We start from the raw sequence: 20,643 nt of genomic DNA on the forward strand, positions 1-20,643 counted from the left end.
GACCAGGGCTTCCAGCCACTGCAAACGAACTCCAGCCATGTGTGCCCCCTTGTGCATCTGGCTAACGTGGGTCCTGGGGAATCGAACCTGGGTCCTTTGGCTTTGCAGGCAAATGTCTTAACCACTGAGCAATCCCTCCAGCCCGTCTAGCTCCATAATTTTTATCAAGACAGAAAACCCAGGCTGAAGCTGCTTGGTTGTAGGAGTCCACTGCCCCAGGATATGGTGGGATTCCAGGACCTCCCAAAGCAGGACTGTGGCCCCCTCAGCTCCCTCCCACTTAGTTCTGCTCTGCCAGTGGGGTAGGGGCTTCCATCTCTTACCTTTCTGAACACAGCAGGGTCTGGGAGGGGGGGCCCAAAGAAGGGCACGTCATCTCTTGCAGTGACTGAGACCTGGAAGGGAGGACAGCTGTCCCTGTAGGGTCTAGGGCCTGCTTGGTGCAACAGCAGCCAGAAACCCCTAAGTCAGCTCCCATCTCACCCCAGGTTGGGGAGACTCCAGGACTGCTAAATAAATGGGAGGGTTTTGCTTTTTCAAGGTAGGGTCTCACTCTAGCCCAGGCTGACCTGGAACTATGTAGTGCCAGGCTGGCCTTGAACTCACGGCGGCAATCTTCCTATCTCTGCCTCCTGAGTGCTGGGATTAAAGGTGTGTACCACCACACCTGGCTTTGTTTTGTTTCAACTAGAATTTCTGCTCTGAGTTTGAGGTAAGGCGCGCACTCGTGCGTGTGAATGTGCGTGCATGTGCATGTGTCTTATGTGGATGAGAATGCAGAGGGCGCCAAACAGGCAGGGGAAGGTGACAGCAGACCAGGAGGATAGCGAGTGCAGGCAGCCTCTCTGGAAAGCCAAAGGGTGAGACAGGAGTGCTTCCTCGTCATGGTCCCCCATGAGTCCCTCCTTCTATCAGAAACACCCAGGCTCTGAGAGGCAGAGACATCGGGATGGCCCTGGAAGGCGCCGAGGTCACTCACCTTATAGAGGGGGCCATCAGGTCCACCCCCCTCAGCCTGCACTACCACATAGGCATGCAGGAAGTTGGATGCGATCATGTCGGGCACAAAGGGTGTGTTCTCGTCTTGGAAGACCACCGCGACGATGTCATTTCCTATATGCCGCTTCCGCTGCAACTGAGCACAAGGCCACCAGCCTTCACAGCCTGGCCACACAGGGTGGGAGGGTGCCAGAGGGTGCGGGAGGGCTTGGGGCAAGCAGAGAGCACGTCTAAGGATTTGTGATCCCCGCCCCTCAAAATGTAAAAACTTGTCTTAAAAATTATTTCATTTCCCTGGAAACCTACGGCAGATGAGAAAACTGAAATCACCACTGATTTACAAGGTCCTAATGATGAACTCAGGGACTTGAACCCAGGGCTCCTGGTTTCTAGACCCTGTCTATCTCTTAGCCTTTCTCCTATTTCAGTAACTCCAAAGATGCCCTTCGCTGAATCATGAAGTTCTACCCAGTTCATTCGTGTTGCTGAAATGAACAGAATCTTTTGGAAACCAATAAAAAGGGCTGGAGAGATGGCTCAGCAGTTAAGGCACTTGCCTGCAAAGCCTAAGGACCCAAGTTTGATTCCCCAGTGCCCACATAAAGCCAGATGCACAAGATGGCACATGTGTCTGGAGTTTGTTTGTGATAACTAGAGGTCCTGGTGTACTTATTGCCTCTCTCTCTGCTTCTTTCTCTCTCAAATAAATAAAATATTAAAAAAAGAAAAGAAAACCAAGGCTGGAGAGATGGTTTAGCAGTTAAGGCACTTGCCTACAGAGCCAAAGGACACAGGTTCGATTCCCCAGGATGTACATAAGCCAGATGCACAAGGTGGCTCATGCGTCTGGAGTTGGTTTGTAGTGGCTGGAGAGCCTTGTGCGCCCATTTCTCTCTCTCTCTCTCAAATTAATTGATTATTTTTTTTAAGGTAACCAATAAAAAGCCAGTAAAAGAAAGATGTGGGTTGGGGAGATTGCTCAGTGGTTAAAGGTGATTGCTTGCAAAGCCTGACAGTCTGGGTTGGATTCCCCAGTGCCCACGTAAAGCCAGATGCACAAAGTGGCACATGCTCCTGGAACCATCCAATGTGCAGCAGCAGGAGGCCCTGGATGTGCCCACATTCTCTCAAATAAAGAAATAAAAAATAGTAAGTAATGGGCTGGAGAGATGGCTTAGTGGTAAGATTGCCAATAAAGCCTAAGGACCTAAGTTCAATTCTCTAGTACCCACCTAAGCCAGATGCAAAAGGTGGCTTTTATTTATTTATTTATTTGAGAGTGACAGACAGGGAGAGAAAGAGGCAGGAAAGGGAATGGGCACTCCAGGGCCTCCTGCCACTGCAAACGAACTCCAGACTCATGCGCCACCTTGTGCATCTGGCTTACATGGGTCCTGAGGAATCGAGCCTCAAACTGGGGTTCTTAGGCTTCACAGGCAAGTGTTCAGCTGCTAAGCCATCTCTCCAGCCCCTGAAATATATTTTTTTTGAAAAAGAGTAAGATACATTTGCAATTCCTCACATTAGCCTTTAGCACCTGGGATGAAGAAATGGGGTAAGGCCTCACAGGAAGGTCAAGACAAGGTGACCAAATTTTAAGTTCAGTTCTGAGAACATGCCCGCATCCCCGTTCTCTTCTACCCAGAGTGCTCCACCTCCTTCTCCAGCAACTTGGCAGACTGTCATTTTATCTTGAAAGCTTTCCTGACTCCCACTCTGCTACGTCTGTGACCCCACGTGACCCCGTCGTGTCCCTCACTCCCCACAAAAACACTAGCTCACCTTGACGGGGTTATTGCCCTATCTGAACCTATTGTGGTCACTTTGTAGGTCCCTCCTTCCCACTCACCAGGTGCCGTTATGGTCCTTACTTCACAGAGGTGGAAGCCAAGTCTTTCTCAATGCCCCACCCTGCCTACAGCCCGCTCTGGGGGCACGGACTCCTTTCCATGCCTGTACCCTCAGGGCAGCACTAAGCCTGGTGTGATGGGCGCTAAGTGGACAGGTGGATGGGGACATGGGTGATGGGCAGTAGGTGCATGGGTTCCCAGGCTACCTGCTGGGCGTCCCCTTCTGTGTAGGGCAGCTTGGTGGACACGTGAAACATGATCTCCTTGTTGCGGAAGTTGCAGTACACAGACTCGGTCCCTGTCTGCCCGTGAGTCACGTCCAGGCCTCCTCGGAACCTGCCCCCAGTACCCCCAGGCCATGGCTCAGTCTCCAGCCCGCCCCAGCAAGGCCTCTAGGGGCCAGGATGGGGCTCCCTCCCGGCCCCCAGGGTGTGATCAGATTAGCTCTGCTCCCCCCACTCTGCTCCTCACCCCTTGAAGTCCTGCAGTTTGACCTTCTGGCCCAAAAACTCAAGGAACTCCACGAAGGCAGGGCTTTCCTCATTGGTGCTGAAGAGCTCTTCCTCAGAGGTCTGGGGACCACACAGGGGCCAAGGTCATGACGCTGGAACACCTGAGCAGCCCACCCCAACCCCACTCCTTCAAGAGAGGCGCCAGGCAGCCCCTGTGCTCCTGGACAACTGACTGCCTGGCAGGTACCATTCGGAGGGTGAGGTGGGGTTGGACAGAGGGACAGGGGAAGAGCACACCTGCCCAAGCTTCTGATAAATCACTCCGAACTTGAAGTTATTGCTGATGACGTGCTCATCAAAGGTGACGATGAGCCGGGAGGCCTGTGGAGAGCAGACGGTATGCTCACTGTGCGCTCATTAGGGCCCCAGCTCTGTGTGGGGACCACACATCAGCCCCCAAGCAGGCTGGTACAGAGGCATTCTACCATTCCCTTGATCTTTGGTTTCCAAGAGCTCTGGCACCTGGCCTCAGGCCAGCAGCCTGTAGGGCTGGGATCTGACCCTGGGGCTGCTGGATCCCTGAATCCTGTCGTGACCCTGCCTGCCATGAAGATGTGACCCCGCTCCGCGTAGTCCCTGACGCCTCAGCAAACTCCTCATCCTTCTAGACAAGCCAAGTCCCATCAGCTTGCCCAGGGGCCTTGAGCAGGTAGTAGGTGCTCCTTCTCACCTGGTGCCTCAGTTTCCCCTTCTGAAGCCAAGAGATGGGACTTGATTTCCAAGGCCCCTTTCTTCATGATACCTTTCCTGGTCCACAACACTCTTCAGAATCTCACCCTGCTCCCAAATTTAACCAGGACCCCCAGAGTCTTTCAAGGCCACCTCTTCCAGAAAGACAGAAGCTCCTACGCCTATTCCCACTGCCACAGCAGATGGCTCCGTCGGGCAGAAACACACCACAGGAGCGCTTATGGGCCTGTCTGTGGTATGCTGTTGTCTTTGTTTTTACTTTTTTTTTTTTTTGACAGGGTTTCATTAGCCCAGGTTGCCCTGAACTTCTGATCCTTTTGCCTCCAACCTCCTAAGTGCTGAGATTTACGATGTGGGCCACCATGCTCAGTTTATGTGTTGCTGAGAATCAACACACTAGGCAAGCCCCCTACCCACTGTGCTACATGCCCAGCCCTGGAAGAGCCCCTCTGCGCTCCCTTTCCCGCATACTAGATGTAGATTCTGCGGGATTACTGGGAGGAACTGAAAGAGAAACTCAGCACCCAGTAGGTGCCTATAAATGCTCGGTCTTCCACCCACCTGGGTGAGCAAGGCCAGATCCCATACCTTGGGGTACAGCACAGGATAGAATCGGTCCACATTGACGTCTTCACACACCAGCTGCAGAGGGAAACAGGCGTGTGAGGGGAGGCTGAGGGGGGAGAGGGGTCTGCGAGGCCTCTCTCAGTGGCCAGGTCTGGGGAAGGCAGAAGCAGAAAGGCAGAGGGAGGGGCCGTGCTAGGAGCAACAGAGGCTGGAGTGAGACTGGAAGCTCACTGGTGCTCAGAATGGGGCTCAGAGAGCTGGGGGGGGGGTCCCTGGAATCTGAGGGTGCTATGAAGAGTGTTGGCAGCACAGAGGTACGAAGACAGGCAGGCACACTGGATGCAAGCCAGTGAGCCGGGGGCCATGGAGGTGGCTGCGCATTCAGGCCCAGGATTTCCTGGGTCCCTGAGCCAGCCTTACCTTGGCCATCTGGACCACATTGGGGAACTCAGTGAGGCAAGAGATGGGGATGACATCATGGTACGTCCGGCACTTGGTCCTAGGAGATAGATGTACAGTGACGGGCTGAACAGTGGGAAAACCAAAAGTGACAGCAGGCACCTGGGCCAGCTGACACACTAACTTGTTATGTGACCTCAGGCAAAACTCTGCTCCTCTCTGGTCTTAATTAGGAGAGTGGATAAAAGGAGCTGGACACCTGGATTCTAGACCTGTGTCCTCCCTGCCCTCACCTGAGCAGCAGCCGCAGGTGCTCCTGATCCCCGATGACATCGTACTTGAGTGAGAAGACCAGGTGGCCAAGGGCAGTGTCCAGTGAGTAGTAATTGAAGTGCTCCTATGGTACAAAGAAACCCGAACACCAACTCAGTCCCACCTGGGGGTCCCTCGTCAAGCAGCAGGTGGCACAGTCAATAGCCAACTCTGCCCCTTACACCAGCTGAGTAATCTGAGGAGGTCACCTCACCCTTCTGTTCCACACTTTCCTAGTCTATAAAATGGGTACAAGGCCGCCTACCTTGATGGTGGCAGGGACTGAAAGAAAGTGCCTGGCACAGATTCGGTGTCTGCTGTAACCTTTTATCTCTGGCTCCTCATCCAAATCAAGGTCACATATGCATTCCCATACCTGTACCCCACCCCTGAGCACCCAGCAAATATTCAATATGAAAAGACAACGAGGCAGGTGTAAAGGTGCACACCTGTAATTCTAGCATGGTTAGTCAAGAGGTTCCTAAATTTAAGGCCAGCCTGGGCTGTATCAAGAAAAAGGAAGGAAGGGATAGAGAGATGGCTCAGCAATTAAGTTCTGAGCCTATGTAAGCATGAGAGCCTGAGGGGGCTGAGACTAAGTTCAAATCTCCAGATCCCATGTGAACAGCCAGGTGTAGCCACGCACATCTGTAACCACAGTCAGAGACCTGAGAATCATCGAAACCACCAAGGAACAGAATTAGTTTAAAAAAGAAAAAAGAAGCAGCAGCATAAATCCAGACATGGTGGCACGCGCTTTTAATCCCAGCACTTTGGAGGCAGAGGTTGGAGGATCACCTTGAGTTTGAGGCCAGCCTGAGACTACATAGTGAATTCCAGGTCAGCCTGGGCTAGAATGAGACTCTACCTCAGAAAAAAAAAGAGAGAGAGAGACAGAGAGAGAGGGGCAGAGTGAGAGAAGAATGAGGACAGGAGAGATGAATTAGCAGGTAAGGAATTTACCTGCAAAGCCTAAGGACTCAGGTTCTATTCCTCACACCCATGTAAAGCCAGATGCACAAGGTGGCACATGCGTCTGGAGTTTGTTTGCAGTGGCTAGAGGCCCTGGCATGCCCATCCTCTTTCTCAAATAAATAAAACATAATAAAAAAAAAAAGTGTGACCTGTGGAGTGGGGACACATGACATTCTATCCCAGCCACCATGGGCAAGTAAGCCCTGCCCACAAAGACACATACATCTCACGCCACACTACACACAGAGAGAAGCAAAAAAGGGGGTGAGGGAGTGAGCAAGACAGAGGGGATCAAGAAGAGGAGAGGGAGGCAGGGAGGTACTAAAAGGAAAAACAGCTGAAGAGCTGATTGCCCAACCTGTGGCTCCGTGGCCCCAGAAGCCAGAGCTCATGAGAAGCAGGAAGTGAAGCATCTCCTAAGGTTCCCAACCTGTCTCACCTGGGGAAGAGGCCCCGGGGCCGGGGCAGGAACACACCCTTAGATGGAAGCCCAGGGAAGACACCTTTGCAGGGGCTGGGGTGGGGGGAGTTTGAGGAGACACAGCCCCAGCCTGGCCCTAGGCTCCCCCTGTGGGCCCAGCCTGGGAGTGAAGAGGCTCCCGGGCGGCCGCACCGCTCAAGAATCATCCTGGAAGTAAATCCTGTTTAAACAAGAACACCTGCACTTCAAGGCCAGCTGGAGAGAGAGGCGGGACCTGGGGATATGCCTTTGAGTTTTCAGTTTTAGGAGCCTCTGAACCGACCTGGGCAGAGGACCCCCCCCCCCGCTTACTCATCCTGGGGGATAGTAGAGAAAACCCCAAATATCGGATGCTGTCCACAGAAGAGTGGAAGGGCCTTGGCAAGGAAGTCCAGAAGGTAGGCATCTCCCTAGATGTCCAGAGTGACAATGCTATGCGGCACATACTGTTCCCAAATGCCACCACCTCCAGACCTACTGTGGACAGTGGGCACCTGGGATGAAGCTCTTTCTCCACTCCCCGCCCCCAGGCTTGGTTGAGAGGTGGAATCACACGCTGCCCTCTGGCAACAGTTTGAGCCTGCTGGGTGTAATAGCCCCTGTCACACTGAATGCTGCCCCAACCTGAACCCACACAGCACCAGCATTTCCTAGAGTCACGCCAGTGCCCGGGGTCCACACTTGTTACATGGATTTCCAACTCTGCATAGGGCTGCCCCCTTCCCAACACAAACTGTACACACATGCACAGAACACAAATGCCCGTGTAGGACCTGGAGCCTCTTCCTTCCACGGCCAATCTTTTTTTTTGGTTTTTCGAGGTAGGGTCTCACTCTGGCCCAGACTGACCTGGAATTCACTATGGAGTCTCAGGGTGGCCTTGAACTCATGACGATCCTCCTACCTCTGCCTCCCGAGTGCTGGGATTAAAGGCGTGTGCCACCACGCCCGGCTTCCTACGGCCAATCTTAATGGAAGGTCATCTGGAGCTGTTAGATCTCAGACTTAACGTGACCTTAAGTAAGTGACTTCATGACCATGTGCTTCAGCTCCTCTCCTGAGCACTTAGAGGACAGCCCTGGTTTCGTAGAGGGACGGGGCAGGCGTGAGAGTGGCTAGCATTAACTGCCGCTTTTCTTTGTGCAAGCATGGCTCTATATACTTTATTGCCCTAGTTTTTACAGATAAGAAAGCTGCTTGAGAAGGTTAAATAACGTGGCCAAGATAACATTGCTATAAAAGAAAGAACCATGATTCGCACCCAGGCTGTGTGGGCCCTGGGATCCCATGAGTTACTTCTTCATTTTGGTGGCAAAATGAAAAGTAGCCCCCCCCCCCCGCATGCAGAACTTAACATGTACAAGGTCCGTGCAGGGGCACCCTCTACAGATCTCACCCTGTGACTTTTTTTTTTTCTTTCCTTGAGACAGGGTCTCATTCTGTGGCTCAGGATGGCCCAAACTCATGGCAATCCTCTTGCAGCTTCCCAAATGCTATGACTACAGGCATGCACCACCATACATAACACCCATCAGGTAATGATTTTTTTTTTTTTTTGAGGTAGGGTCTCACACTAACCCAGGCTGACCTGGAATTCACTATGGAGTCTCAGGGTGGTCTCGAACTCATGGCGATCCTCCTACCTCTGCTTCCCAAGTGCTGGGATTAAAGGTGTGCACCACCATGCCTGGCTCGATAACGATTTTTTTAATTTAAATTTTTATTATTAGAGAAAGAGCAAGAGAACAAGGAAGAAAGAAAGAATGGGCATGCCAGAGCCTCTAGCCACTGGAAACGAACTCCAGACACATGTACCACCTTGTGCATCTGGCTTACATGGGACCTGGAGAATTGAACAGATAAGAAAGCTGCTTGAGAAGGCTAAATAACGTGGCCAAGATAACACTGCTATAAAAGAAAGAACCATGGGTCTTTAAGCTTCGCAAGCAAGTGCCTTAACTACTAAGCCATCTCTCCAGCCCTCCTTTTTTTTGAGGTAGGGCTTCACCATAGCCCAGGCTGACCTGGAATTCTGGAATTCACTATGTAGTCTCAGGCTGGCCTCAAACTCGTAGCAATTCTCCTACCTCCCAAGTGCTAGGATTAAAAGCATGCATCACCATGCCCTGCTGTTTTTTGTTTTTTTTTTTTTCTTTTCTTTTCTTATATTGTTATTTGTAAGCAGAGAGAGAGGAGGACAGAAGAAAGAGACAGAATAGGCAAGCCAGGGCCTCCAGCCACTGCAAACAAATTTTAGTTGCATGTGCCACTTTGTGCATCTGGCTTTACATGGGTACTGGGGAATTGAACCAGGATTGTTAGGCTTTGCAGGCAAGCACCTTAACCACTGGACCTTCTCTCTAGCCCCTTGTTTATTTTTTGTTTGTTTGTTTCTGAGGCAGGGGTTTTACCCTATTCCAGGGTGACCTGGAATTCACTATGTAGCCTCAGGGTGGCCTCGAACTCATGGTGATCCTCCAACCTCTGCCTCCAAAGTGCTGGGATTAAAGACGTGCACCATCACACCTGGCTCCCTTTATGTGTTTTTTTAGGAGATGTTTTCTTTTGCTTTTTGTTTTTTTGAGGTTGGGTCTTGCTCTAGCTCAGGCTGACCTGGAGTTCACTATGTAGTCTCAGGGTGGCATCAAACTCTTGGTGATCCTCCTACCTTTGCCTCCCAAGTGCTGGGATTTTGTTTTGTTTTTTTGAAGTAGGGTCTCACTCTAGCCTAGGCTGACCCAGAACTCACTCTATAGTCCATACTGGTCTCAAACTCACAGCATGCTGGAATTAAAGGCATGCACCACCATACCTGGCTATATCAGGTAACTCTCAAGAATATGGTTGGGTAAAACTCTGCTGAGCAGTTAATGACCTAATTCAGGTGAAGCCATCATACTACTGTGCCCCCTTGATCCCTTCCAAGCCTGAGGATGGGCCTGGGTCTATTTTATTTGCTGCTGTATACCTGGTGCCCAGAACAAAGCCAGGCTGGTGACACTGTTTGCTCACCCTGGTAACAGTACTTTGTGCCATTTCAAAACACTTTATAAGCATTATCTCCATCAGCCACCTCAGGAGATGGGTGTCATCATCACCAGATGTTTTTTGTTGTTGTTGTTGTTGTTTTTTTTTGGTTTTGTGAGATGGGGTCTCATTCTAGCCCAGGCTGACCTGGGATTCACTCTATTCTCAGGCTGGCCTCAAAACTCATCGTGATCCTCCTACCTCGGCCTCTCGAGTGCTGGGATTAAAGGTGTGTGCCACCACACCCGGCTTGTTTCTAATTTTTTTTAATTTTTATTTATTTATTTGACAGTGACAGGCAGAGAAAGAATGGGCGTGCCAGGGCCTCCAGCCACTGCAAACAAACTCCAGATGCATACGCCACCTTGTGCATCTTGCTTTACATGGGTCCTGGGGAATCGAGCCTCGAACCGGGGTCCTTAGGCTTCACAAGGTTAACCGCTAAGCCATCTCTCCAGCCCCTTGTTTTTGTTTTTGAAGGTAGGGTTTCACTCTAGCCCAGGCTGGAATTCACTATGTAGTCTCAGGGTGGCCTTGAACTCTCAGCGATCCATCTATCTCTGCTGGGAATAAAGGCATGTGCCCCCACACTTGGCTCACCATTTTTACAGATGGGAACACTGAGACACACAGTAGGTGGTTCAGCCATGATTCAAACTCTGGTGGAGTCTCTGCTGGTAACCACTATGTCTTATGGCCTTTGTGATTAATGTTTGGGGGGGCTCTGAGACTGCCTGTCTTTCCCCTAGGCACAGCCCCCCACCAGTCAGCCACCCACCTTGCCGAGAAAGTGCTTCCGGTAGATGCGCGCAGTGGGGTTGCACTCCAGCTTGACCTTGGTGGTGGGGGATTGTAGTGGTTCAGTCTCAGGGATGCTGGTGATTTCATGGTTGGTGCCTTCAATCCAGTAGCCCCCAAACTGGGGTAGCAGGATGAGGGGGAAGGGCCCTTCTCGCCCCAGGACCTGGAGGGGTACTCAGCTGAGAGTCACTACCTAGAGCACTTCACCTAGCTCAGACCTATGGCCGTGAGGTATTGTGGGACAGACCAGAGGTTCATATCCAATCTTGGGGGGGTTCCTGCTTCAACCCCTGACCTCACAGACCCAGGAGTCCTAAGCCCTAATGCAAAGGGAGGGAATGGGAAGGGAGGAATTGGAGGCTGGAAGCATGGCTCCAGGGCCACAGGTTGAAACATCTAGCCCAGAGGCCTAGGTTCAAACAGCCTTGCAAGTCTCAGTCTTGGGGCTATAAAGTGACTCTCCAGATATCAAGGCAAGGCCCGTGATGGTAGGACCAAGAGGGCCTGTTTGTCCAGACTGTTGGCATGAGGGTCTCCCAGGATCACCGTAAGGATGGGAGTGGGGCTCAGCTGAGTACCTCGTGGACACTTGGGTAAGGAATGTAGTCCTCCTCCGTCTGCAAAACACAAACAGGCCGAGCTGGGACAAAGGCTCACCCTGCACAACTCTCAGGCTCCTAAAGACACTGTCTGTGCAGCACCCTGGCTGGAGTGTGGCTATGCTGTGGCCTCATCTCCCCACCTACAGATGAGGCAAGGGCCACCTTTGAGCTCTTTCCCCCTGAAGAAAGGGAGCTCAGGGCCTCCCCCAGAGGAAACGACTGGTTTCCCAGAAAGCTAGTCAGACAGACTGACTGCTGCCTCATCCCCAGATTTCCTGAGGTAGTGGTCTTGGTGGGGCACCCAAGAACTAGTATTCCTGCCAAGCTCCCTGGCGGTGCCAGTTTATGGATCACACTGGAACCCTCAGCCCTGAACAAAGCTTTCTGCTTTGTGCATCTCCTAGGCCCCTCCCCCAGGCCCAACCAGGATTTTCAGAGTTATTGGGGGGATCCCAAATCAGCAAGTGCCACAAGCCCATCTGGGAAGCTGTGTATGGGCGCTGCACTTAGACAGAAGCTGCACAGAGCAGGCAATTCCTAAGCCAGTAAGATCCCGCAGGTGAGTCTGGATACGGCTGTGACCCTGTGGCCGACAGAAGATTCAGAAAAAACATGTGACTGCAGCTGCTTTGTGAGGGACCTGGGCTTCGGCTTTGGTATGGGGCAGCTTGTGTTGGCGCAGGTGGGTGAGAGGAGCGGATCTGAAGGCCCCAGCCTATGGCATGGGCAAGGTTCTGCAGGACACAGAGCACTGGCACACAGTGAGTAGCTGTGGTATGCTTCCCAGATCCTACTGGGGCCTGGTAGGGTGTTTGCCCTCCCCCCTGCCCCAGCAGACCTGGCCCACCTACTTTGAGAGGTGGTGGAAAGGAGCATCTTTGTTCATCCATCCTGCTTCCCTGAAAGAGAAGGCACACATTATCCCCTGCATGCCACAACCAGGAGCTCTGCATGTGCAGGAAGGAAAGCCCTAGAAGGTGCCTGTGGGTGTGGGGGGACTCTGGGGGCAGGGTAATGGCTGGTTCATTTCTCAGGCCTCTCCTATCCTGGTGGTGATGGGCTGCAGGAGGCTGCAGCAGCAGGGAGGGGCTGGGGGCTCTGTGCGGGAATGCACGTGCTGCTGGCAGTGGGGGCAGGGTGGTATGCGCAGGCGTGCGTGCATGCGTGTGTGTGTGTGTGTGTGTGTGTGTGTGTGTGTTGGGGGCTAGTACATCAATACATCAACGCAGATACATGGAGGGGGTGGCGGCAGAGAGGGAAGACAGACAACAGGGTGTGAACCAGCAGGCCTTGGACAGGGAGTGAGCTGACATCAGGGAAGGGTCCTGAGGTTTCTTCAAGCCGCCCTTCAGTGCCCACCTTCACCCCCTCTGGACACATTCCCAGGCCACAACAGACCAGGGCTTAGGAGTGGAGGTGAGCAGAGGTGAGGCAAGGGGTAGAACTGTACCCCAAGTGCCAGGCTCAATAATATCTCCTCAACTGGCCTCCCCTCCTCCAACCTGCATGGGGTTCCTGTGGAGCCCGAGAGGCCTCTGAGGGCTTGAGATGTACGTGGGGGTGAGGTGAGGAGCTCACCCCAGACCCGCTAGGGACCTCCAGGGGGATGGGAGCTGGAAGGCTGGGTGAATCCCTATGGGGTCAGAGAGCACGCAGGGCACCACCGGTCCGTTGGTCTATGGAGGCTCACCAGAGAAGACCCCACCTCTAGCCCAGCCAGCTCTGGGGTTCCCCAGCCCATTCTTGTCCTCACCTGCATCTTTTCAATCATCGCAAACAGATCTGTGTTCTGCAACAGAGATGGGGAGGGTAAGGTCAGTCCTGCTGGGGTCCAGCGAGGCGGCCCAGCCCTCGAGGAAGCCCCGTCCCAGCACAGCAGCTTTCCTGGTCCCCTCAGCTCCGACCAGCCATCAGGCAGGAGCGGCAGGGCCTCATGGGCAGAGTGCTCTGTGCGGCGAACCCCAGAATTTGGCTAACTCCCACATGAGGTGAGCCCCAGACAGATGTTCCATCTGGTCTGTTTCCCTGTGGGATAAAGCTGCTGCCCTAGGGGAAAGAGAGCATCCCTCCTGCCAGTGCAAGGATGGCAGTACCAGGGTCAGAACGTGGACCCCTATGAGCCATGGGGCCCAGCCTCAGAGCTGAGTCCTGCCAGGCCTGGACAGAGGGTCTGTGGTTCCACCCATCGCTACTGGGAGAAGGTCCCCGGCGGGACAAGCCTCCCCACAGGCAGTATAGGCCTGGGCTCCACTTTTGCAGGTGCCCACATGCATCTCCTCACACGCAAGCCAGCCTGTCCCAAGACTCACAGGAGCACACACAGGGTTAATGCAGCATCTGCCAGCAGCTTGGCAGTAGGGACCTAGCACCGACTCCCTCACAGCTTTCCTGGAAGGCGGCACCCCTGCTGGCTGGTAGTTGCCCAGTTGGGGGCCAGGCCTAGGAAGCCCCCAGAGTCTCCAGAACAGCCCCTCTCCCCAAGTCCTTCCAATGCTCGATTCAGGCAGTTCCTGCTGCCCAGGAGGTATGCTGTCTGAACACACACACACACACACACACACACACACACACACACAGGCTGAACTTGTGCATCAGGAAGTAGTACCTACACTCTCTCCCTGTCCTGTGAACAGCAGACTGCATACCTATATTTGAACAATCTCAATACACCGGGCAAATCTTTCATGTACTAAGAAACACACGCACACACAAGTCTATATGGGGTCTGTGCACTCTTGGAGACATAGGCTAGCACACACATATATACATGTTGGTACCCTGAGGTACACAACAAAACACGCACACAGTACCAGGGAGAGACATACATGAACCCATACTTGTACAGGCTTGCACCCCGATAACTGCACACGACGTTACACACAGACAAGTGGCTACTCTCCTGGCGGAGTCCAGGAAACACACTGACACACTCAGAGACGGCCAGGTGCTCAGGGAAACAGACGCAGCGTGTGAACACCACCGCCCATCTGGATCACAAACACTGTGCAGCAAAGCCCCAGATGCCATCCCACCACGCAGACAGGAGTTTTGAGAGAAGGAACAGGCATCTGGCCCCTCGGGGTCCTGATTACAACCCCTGCATATGCACATGCACAGAGCTGGCGAAGGTCACCAGGTAAAGTGCCCCGTGCACACTCTAAAGCCGGCCACCAGAACAAGACCCAAGTCCACCTCGGTAGTCCCCAGGAACTCCCGACCCATGACCACCGGTGGCCACACCCAACAGCTCTGAGTTTGGAAGAGATGATGCCACCCGCAGTTATGGTAGATACCACAGACACACACCTGTAGTCCAGGAAGACAAACATCTGTCAACCTGACTCGGTGTCACAGCAGAACTGTCATCTGTCAGCTTCTAACCCACTCAGTTCCAGTGAGACACAGCAATGGAGAGCCCACTCAGGGTGACCAAACAGCCAGGCACCATGAAACGCGACGCACTGCTACACCGAGAATTCGCAGTCACATAAACACTGACACATGGCACTGTCACCCAGAGGATACACACAGCAACAAGTTAACACCCACAGTGACAGCCTCACAGCCAGTAAGCAGACGCCCTGACACACGGCAAAGGAAGGCTGGGAATGGCGTGGCCAGGAGCAGGGCATCCCACCTCCAGAATCCGTCCCACCACAAAGTCACCCTGTGACATTCTGCTCCTAAGTGGAGCAGGGAAGGAGTTCCGCGGTCCCAGCAGCAGCGCACACTCACACCCAGGGTCTCTGCAGCGCCCAGCCTCAGTGCTTCCACGCCCGTCCCCGTAAGCAGCTGCGGAAAGAGCCCGGGAGCGTGAATCCCAGGGCTGGGGTGCACCCAGTGGCGGGGTGTCAGCCCAGAAGCAAACACACCCACCGTGACGGAGTCTCGCACACCCGCCCGGGCTGGAGCGCAGCCTGCCAGGCTCTGGGGAAGTGGAGCCGACCGAGGAGTCCCGGGGCCTCCATCAGCCAGGCCCGCCCGGGGTCCTCACCTGCCAGCCGGCTCCAGCGGGCAGCGAGCCCCTGCGCGGACGGCCGGGGGGCGCCGCGGGCCGTGGCTGCGCCATCCCGAGCCTGGCCCGGCCCGGGACCCCGCCCCGACGGCGCTCCAGCTGGCCCGGACGCCTGGGGCCCGCGCGCGCGCCCCGGCCCGGGGCCCCGCAGCCCGAGCTCCGCGCTCCCGGCTCCCGCGGTGGCGGCGGCGGCGGCGCTGCGTGCGGGGCCCGGGGGGCGGGGCGCCAGGTACGGGCGGCGCGGGGCGCGGGCGGGGCGCAGGGGCTCCGCCCCCTGCGGGCGCCCCGGCCGGCGGCCCCGGGACACTGCGCCTGCGCGCAGGAAGCCTCGGGCGCGCTGGCTCCCCTGGGCGCTCGCTTTCTCCGGCTTCCCAGACTCGGTAGCCTGCTTCCTCACTCAGGACGTCAAGGACAAGATTCCTGGGACAGGCTGTGAAGCCGAGCGGGAACAAGAGGGGTTTCCCTTGCAGATGGGGCTTTGCATGAGCACTTACTTAATGCAGGGGGCCCTGCGCGTGGCTCAACATCTCGCCAAAATCCTGGAGGTACCAATGTCCTTCCCACTATACAGACGAGAAAACTGATTCCAGGTGAAATAGCTTGCCTGAGACCTTACGTCTAGGGAAACTGGGAATCCAGGGACGACCTGGTGCTGTTCTTTGGGGGCTCTAATCCGCCTTGGTGCCTGACAGTGGCCGGATTGTACTCCCCCCTTTTCCAAGCCCTACTTGCTCCAGCCCTTGGGGGAGACCTCCACAGTACCTCGCTGAGGGGGCTGTTAAGGCTCCATGATAAGAAGGAAAGGGACACGGAGGGCTGGGCGTGGTGGCGCACGCCTTTAATCCCAGCACTTGGGAGGCAGAGGTAGGAGGATCTCTGTGAGTTCGAAGCCAGCCTAAGACTACACAGTGAATTCCTGGTCAGCTTGGGCTAGAGGTAGACCCTACCTCGGGGGGTGGGGGGAAGTTGGGGGATATGTGGATTTGGGTTCTAGCTTTGGCCTTGCTACAATTGTCAGAGTGTATAAGGGAGTACCTGCCTTGGCCTCAAAACAGCTGACCTGTCTTCCTGCTGTGTCCTGGCCTGGTGTGGCCACTATACAATGGGAACAGGGGCTCCAGCCTTACTACGGGTCCTCCCAGACAGACATTGGAGGAGTAATGCGCCCGAGCTGCTCCAGATGCTCCCTGCAGGGGCAAGGCTGTCACCAGCTAAGTGCCAGACCTCCTATGGCTTCCCAGAAGTACTGCTCACCAGCTTCCATCCCCAGGGCCCTGGGGTCCTGGAAAGGAAGTCAGGCAGCACTTTCCTTTCTTTCCCAGACCTGGCCCAGGGTCAGGCTGGGGCCCAGAAAGCCGGTGGGAACTCCGGAGATGTGCGTTCCAGACACCGAGTAGCTCTGGTTTTAATAATTAACAGCGGCAAATATTGATTTACGCAGCCACTTCCAGGCCTGCACGCTTCCGGGCACCCATCATAATGCAACCAGAGGAATGTCCATTCCCACACTGGCCTGCAGTGGGGGGAGGCCAGGTCTGCTCTAAACACCCGTGGTGTACGGCCAGGCAGAGTGAATGGTGTGCACACATGTCCAGGCCCTTATCTGTGTACGTGTCCGACTCCAAGGCTGGCTGTGGCTGTGTGTGATACTGTGTTTCCATAGCATGGGATTGACTATGCGTGTGTGCGTGTGCATGGTTATACTGTGCATTTCACGTATGTATACATATGCTAGTCTCAACACACTACAGACATGCATATGTGTATCTATGCCCATGCTCCCTGTGCCTAGGTGTGGGTAGACAGGTGTGCATACGTGTGCAGAACTCTTAGTCCCTGAGCGCAGAAACCTGATAGAGACTGAGTTCTCAGAGGATAGCTCGGTGTCTGTTCAAATATGGCTTCCCAAAGAGAAGGGAGTCCCCTCTGGGTGTCCTGTCCAGCCCTGGAAGTACAGTCTCAGTGGCAGCCGTTCAACTTCCTCATTCCCAGAGCACTGAGACACTGCCCACAGTTCACTGGACAGAGGAGTCAGTGTCATCTCTGTCACATGTGAGAAAACTGGCTCAAGGTGAGCCAGGGCCTTGTCTTCTGGCCCAGGGAGGCCACTTCCCTTTCAGTCTTATTGTAGCAACATTATAAATGTGCACCAATTTAGGGTGCCAGAGGAGAAATGGAGAATACGCTTTGCCCATCACTAGGCTGCTGGAGACCAGATGAATCACTTGGTGTCTTTGAGCAGGCTTCCTACCCTGGCATAGGAAAACTGTCCTGGTTCTGGGGAGGGATGAGCCACTGGGATGGGGTGGTTCACTGGCCAGGTTGACCTGGCACAGTCAGAGGCCAGATTGTGTAGAGGATTGAAGGGGAGCCAGCTCAGAGTTTATCAGGAAGGGCTACCCCATGATGTCTGAGTAGAGAACCCCAGGATGGGCTTCCCCCACCCTCCTGTCCGGATGGAAGACCAAGGCCCAGGCAGAGAAAGGGATGGTCCAGTCCTTAAAGGGAGACCGAGGAGCCTTGTTCATGAGCCCATATGCTTGAGCAAGCAGCTAAGGGCAAGTCTCTACCTTCCAGCCAAACCCCAGAACCCATGTGGCCCTGGTTTAGGCTGCTACCCACAAAAGAAAACAAGAGTAGGTCAAGATCCCCTTCTTGGGGCTCAGTGGTTAAGATGCTTTCCTGCAAAGCCTAACGACCTGAGTTCAGTTTCTCAGTGCCCACGTAAAAGCCAGATGCACAAGGCAGTACATGCATCTGCAGTTCGTTTACGGTGGCTGGAAGCCCTGGCATGCCCATTCTGCCTGTCTCCCCCCTCTCTCTCTCTGCTTGAAAATAAATAAATTTAATAAAATAAAAATAAAAGGAGCCCCTTCTTTTCTTGTCAGCACCGTTGCTTGGAGACCCGTGGAGATAGTGGTCTTACACACGGACACCGCTCGTGGGCCGGCTGCCCTCCTGGTATAAGACAGGCGATAACCCTTGCTCCATACACTCTGGGAGAGGAAAGAGCCTGACAGACCCAGCGTCCGCTCCTTCCTTCCTGAGTGACCCTTTGGAGATCCTTCACCTCTCTAAGGAGGATGCCTTCCTGCCTGAGGTTGGTGAAAGGGCTGGGAGAAAGATGGCTATGTCTGAGTATGGGACACCGCTGAATGCCCTGTCCCAGGGAGCATGTGTTCCCTTGCACTGGAGCGGCCACAGGCCAGCACTGACCAGGCAGCCACAGCAAGTCCAGGCCCCATGGCATCCGGCTTTGCAGCCCTTTGGGTAAGCAACAACCTCCTGCGCCCAGTGTTCTCCACTGCATGAACAGCTGGGGGACGGAGCCATGCTGCAGGCAAGACAGAGCCTGGCCAGAGTTGGCCTGAACCCCCGCAGACACTTGCCCCGGGCACCTGACATTCTGCAGAAACCGGTCAGTCATTCCTTCATCTCTTTGCCCGGGTCAGGCCTCCTAAGGGCAGGGTCTGTGTCAGGTGACTTCCTGGTCCCTTGGGGCCCAGCCCAGGTTTAGCATCAAGCAAATGTCTGGCAAATCTTGGCTGCTGGCAGTAACAACAGGAAGGGACTTGTCATAGGGCTTTGAGCCAGGGTCCTAGAAGGGCACTTTTTTTTTTTTTTTAATCATCCTCATGTAGCTAGGAAGGAGATACAACCACCACATAGGACTATAGTAGGGACACCCATGGCTGTGGCGATAATGGAGAGGAGGGAGAGTTGGCTGCTCACTAAGCCCATCCTTGGCAGTTCTGCAGACCCTGGTTTAACTTTACACGGGGCAAGCCACCCAGGGGTCAGGAGTGCTGGCCCCTTGGGGACTAAGTTCCAGTAGCATGTGCCTAAACATTTTTCATCTGTTTGACAACTGCTCAGACATGACTGGCAGCCCTGGCTGCAGGAGGAAGGAGCTAACTAGGGGCCACAGGTGATGCAGGGGTCACTTACCTTTACCGCGGGGTAGGGGGAAGCAGTATGGGCAGGAACTAAGTCCACTCGTGACAGGTCTAATGCCTGAGGGAAGCGCTGCTTCTGTCCATCACTCCTCCTGGAAGAGAAGAGGAAGCTGAGGTCAGAGAGAGCCCTGAATTTGGAGACGCTGGGGGAGCTGCTCTCAGATCTGAGGGAGAACGAGAGATAGATGTTATGGGCTCCCCGGGAGGAAGAATGGGAGAGACGTGAAAGATACAGTCTCTCCCCAAGCTCCCCACTACACCTCCAGCCTGGAGGACAGCATAGCCCATTTGGAAGATGGCTAGACCGAGGTAGTAGAGTGTGGATTGCTGTGGAGTATGAAGCCATCAGGATACCCCAACCCTGAGGATCCCTCCCAGAGCCTGTGGAGGACAGCAGTCTTGGGGCCAAGAGGCTGCTAGACAACTGTAATTGCTAATAATATTAACTATGTGCAATGGGCTCACTGTAGCCTGTGCGAGCCACCTTCCAGGCCCGTGGCATAGCCTCCTCACCACGCTGTTATTCCCACTTTAACAGAGTTGTTTTTTCAAGGTTTTTGTTATTTTTATTTATTTATTTGAGAGTGACAGACAGAGAGAGAAAGAGGCAGATAGAGAGAGAGAGAATGGGCACACCAGGGCCTCCAGCCACTGCAAATGAACTCCTGATGCATGCACCCCCTTGTGCATCTGGCTAATGTGGATCCTGGGGAACTGAGCCTCGAATCAGGGTCCTTAGGCTTCATAGGCGAGCGTTTAACTGCTTAGCCTTCTCTCCAGCCCCGTTACTCCCATTTTAGGATGAGGACCCAGAGGTCACATAGCTGGTCCACAGCGGGCCACCCTGCTGTGTGCAACCTGTTCTGACTCCAAGCCCCACCTGCAGCCCTTCGAGGACAGGGAACTGGTCTAGGGAAGGTGAAGTCAGTTCCTGTCACCCTCGAAAGCCTGCCAAGGCCATCTTTGGGGTCAAGGGGAGGGAGTGTCCAGGGGTTCCCAGGGATATGTGGCCTGGTAAACAGGCCTGGCTTCCGCTGCTGCCTGAAGCCACCCTGACGTGGCTGCAACCCCCGCCCTGTCCCATTAAGCGAGGCTGGTCTCACAAGGGTGAGTCACCTTCCAGAAGAACCTCAGTGGCCCATGGCAGGCTTGAGTCAGGCAGAACCAAGCTGTCCCGCCCAGGAGAGGAAGGGTTGGAGGGATCCTGGCTCCGAAGGAGACCCTGGGAGGTCCCAGAGGAAGCTGCCACAGCCCCATCTGGCACAGGAAGGCCCTAAAGCTCCCAGGATGTGGACTTCTTACAAGAGTGTCACTGCCTCAGGCAGCAGGTGACTCAAAAGGACAGATGTAGTGGCAGTGGCCCTTGTTATCAGTGTGGGTGAGATGTTCTCAGACACTGACTGGCTGTGTGGCTTGAGTCCATCTCCCAGTCCTGCTTGGCCTCAGTTTCCTAAACAGTTCATCACAGACTGGCTAGC

At 54.3% G+C, this 20,643-nt stretch overlaps 1 protein-coding gene across 8 annotated transcripts in view; it reads right to left on the reverse strand.

Moving 5' to 3' along the window:
* Window positions 1-20,643, reverse strand: part of LOC101599363 (RAP1 GTPase activating protein) — a 76,349-nt gene that overhangs the window by 11,721 nt on the left and 43,985 nt on the right. For 5 of the 8 annotated variants that reach the window (XM_045149256.1, XM_045149255.1, XM_045149251.1 and 2 more), the window contains 13 exons: window positions 19,158-19,257; window positions 12,948-12,983; window positions 12,046-12,093; window positions 11,171-11,209; window positions 10,570-10,755; window positions 5,311-5,414; window positions 5,039-5,117; window positions 4,640-4,693; window positions 3,599-3,682; window positions 3,321-3,421; window positions 3,056-3,185; window positions 980-1,135; window positions 324-395 (listed from right to left, as the gene is read on the reverse strand). In XM_045149256.1, the coding sequence (XP_045005191.1) occupies window positions 324-395; window positions 980-1,135; window positions 3,056-3,185; window positions 3,321-3,421; window positions 3,599-3,682; window positions 4,640-4,693; window positions 5,039-5,117; window positions 5,311-5,414; window positions 10,570-10,755; window positions 11,171-11,209; window positions 12,046-12,093; window positions 12,948-12,965 (1,071 nt within the window). In that variant the 5' untranslated portion in view covers window positions 12,966-12,983; window positions 19,158-19,257. Of the gene's footprint in view, window positions 1-323; window positions 396-979; window positions 1,136-3,055; window positions 3,186-3,320; window positions 3,422-3,598; window positions 3,683-4,639; window positions 4,694-5,038; window positions 5,118-5,310; window positions 5,415-10,569; window positions 10,756-11,170; window positions 11,210-12,045; window positions 12,094-12,947; window positions 12,984-14,929; window positions 14,949-15,188; window positions 15,264-19,157; window positions 19,258-20,643 lie in introns of those variants that run through there. The other 3 variants (XM_045149254.1, XM_045149252.1, XM_045149257.1) reach the window with 2 other exon arrangements.

This window comes from Jaculus jaculus, chromosome 5, assembly GCF_020740685.1.
Source record: "Jaculus jaculus isolate mJacJac1 chromosome 5, mJacJac1.mat.Y.cur, whole genome shotgun sequence".
Classification (NCBI taxonomy): domain Eukaryota; kingdom Metazoa; phylum Chordata; class Mammalia; order Rodentia; family Dipodidae; genus Jaculus; species Jaculus jaculus.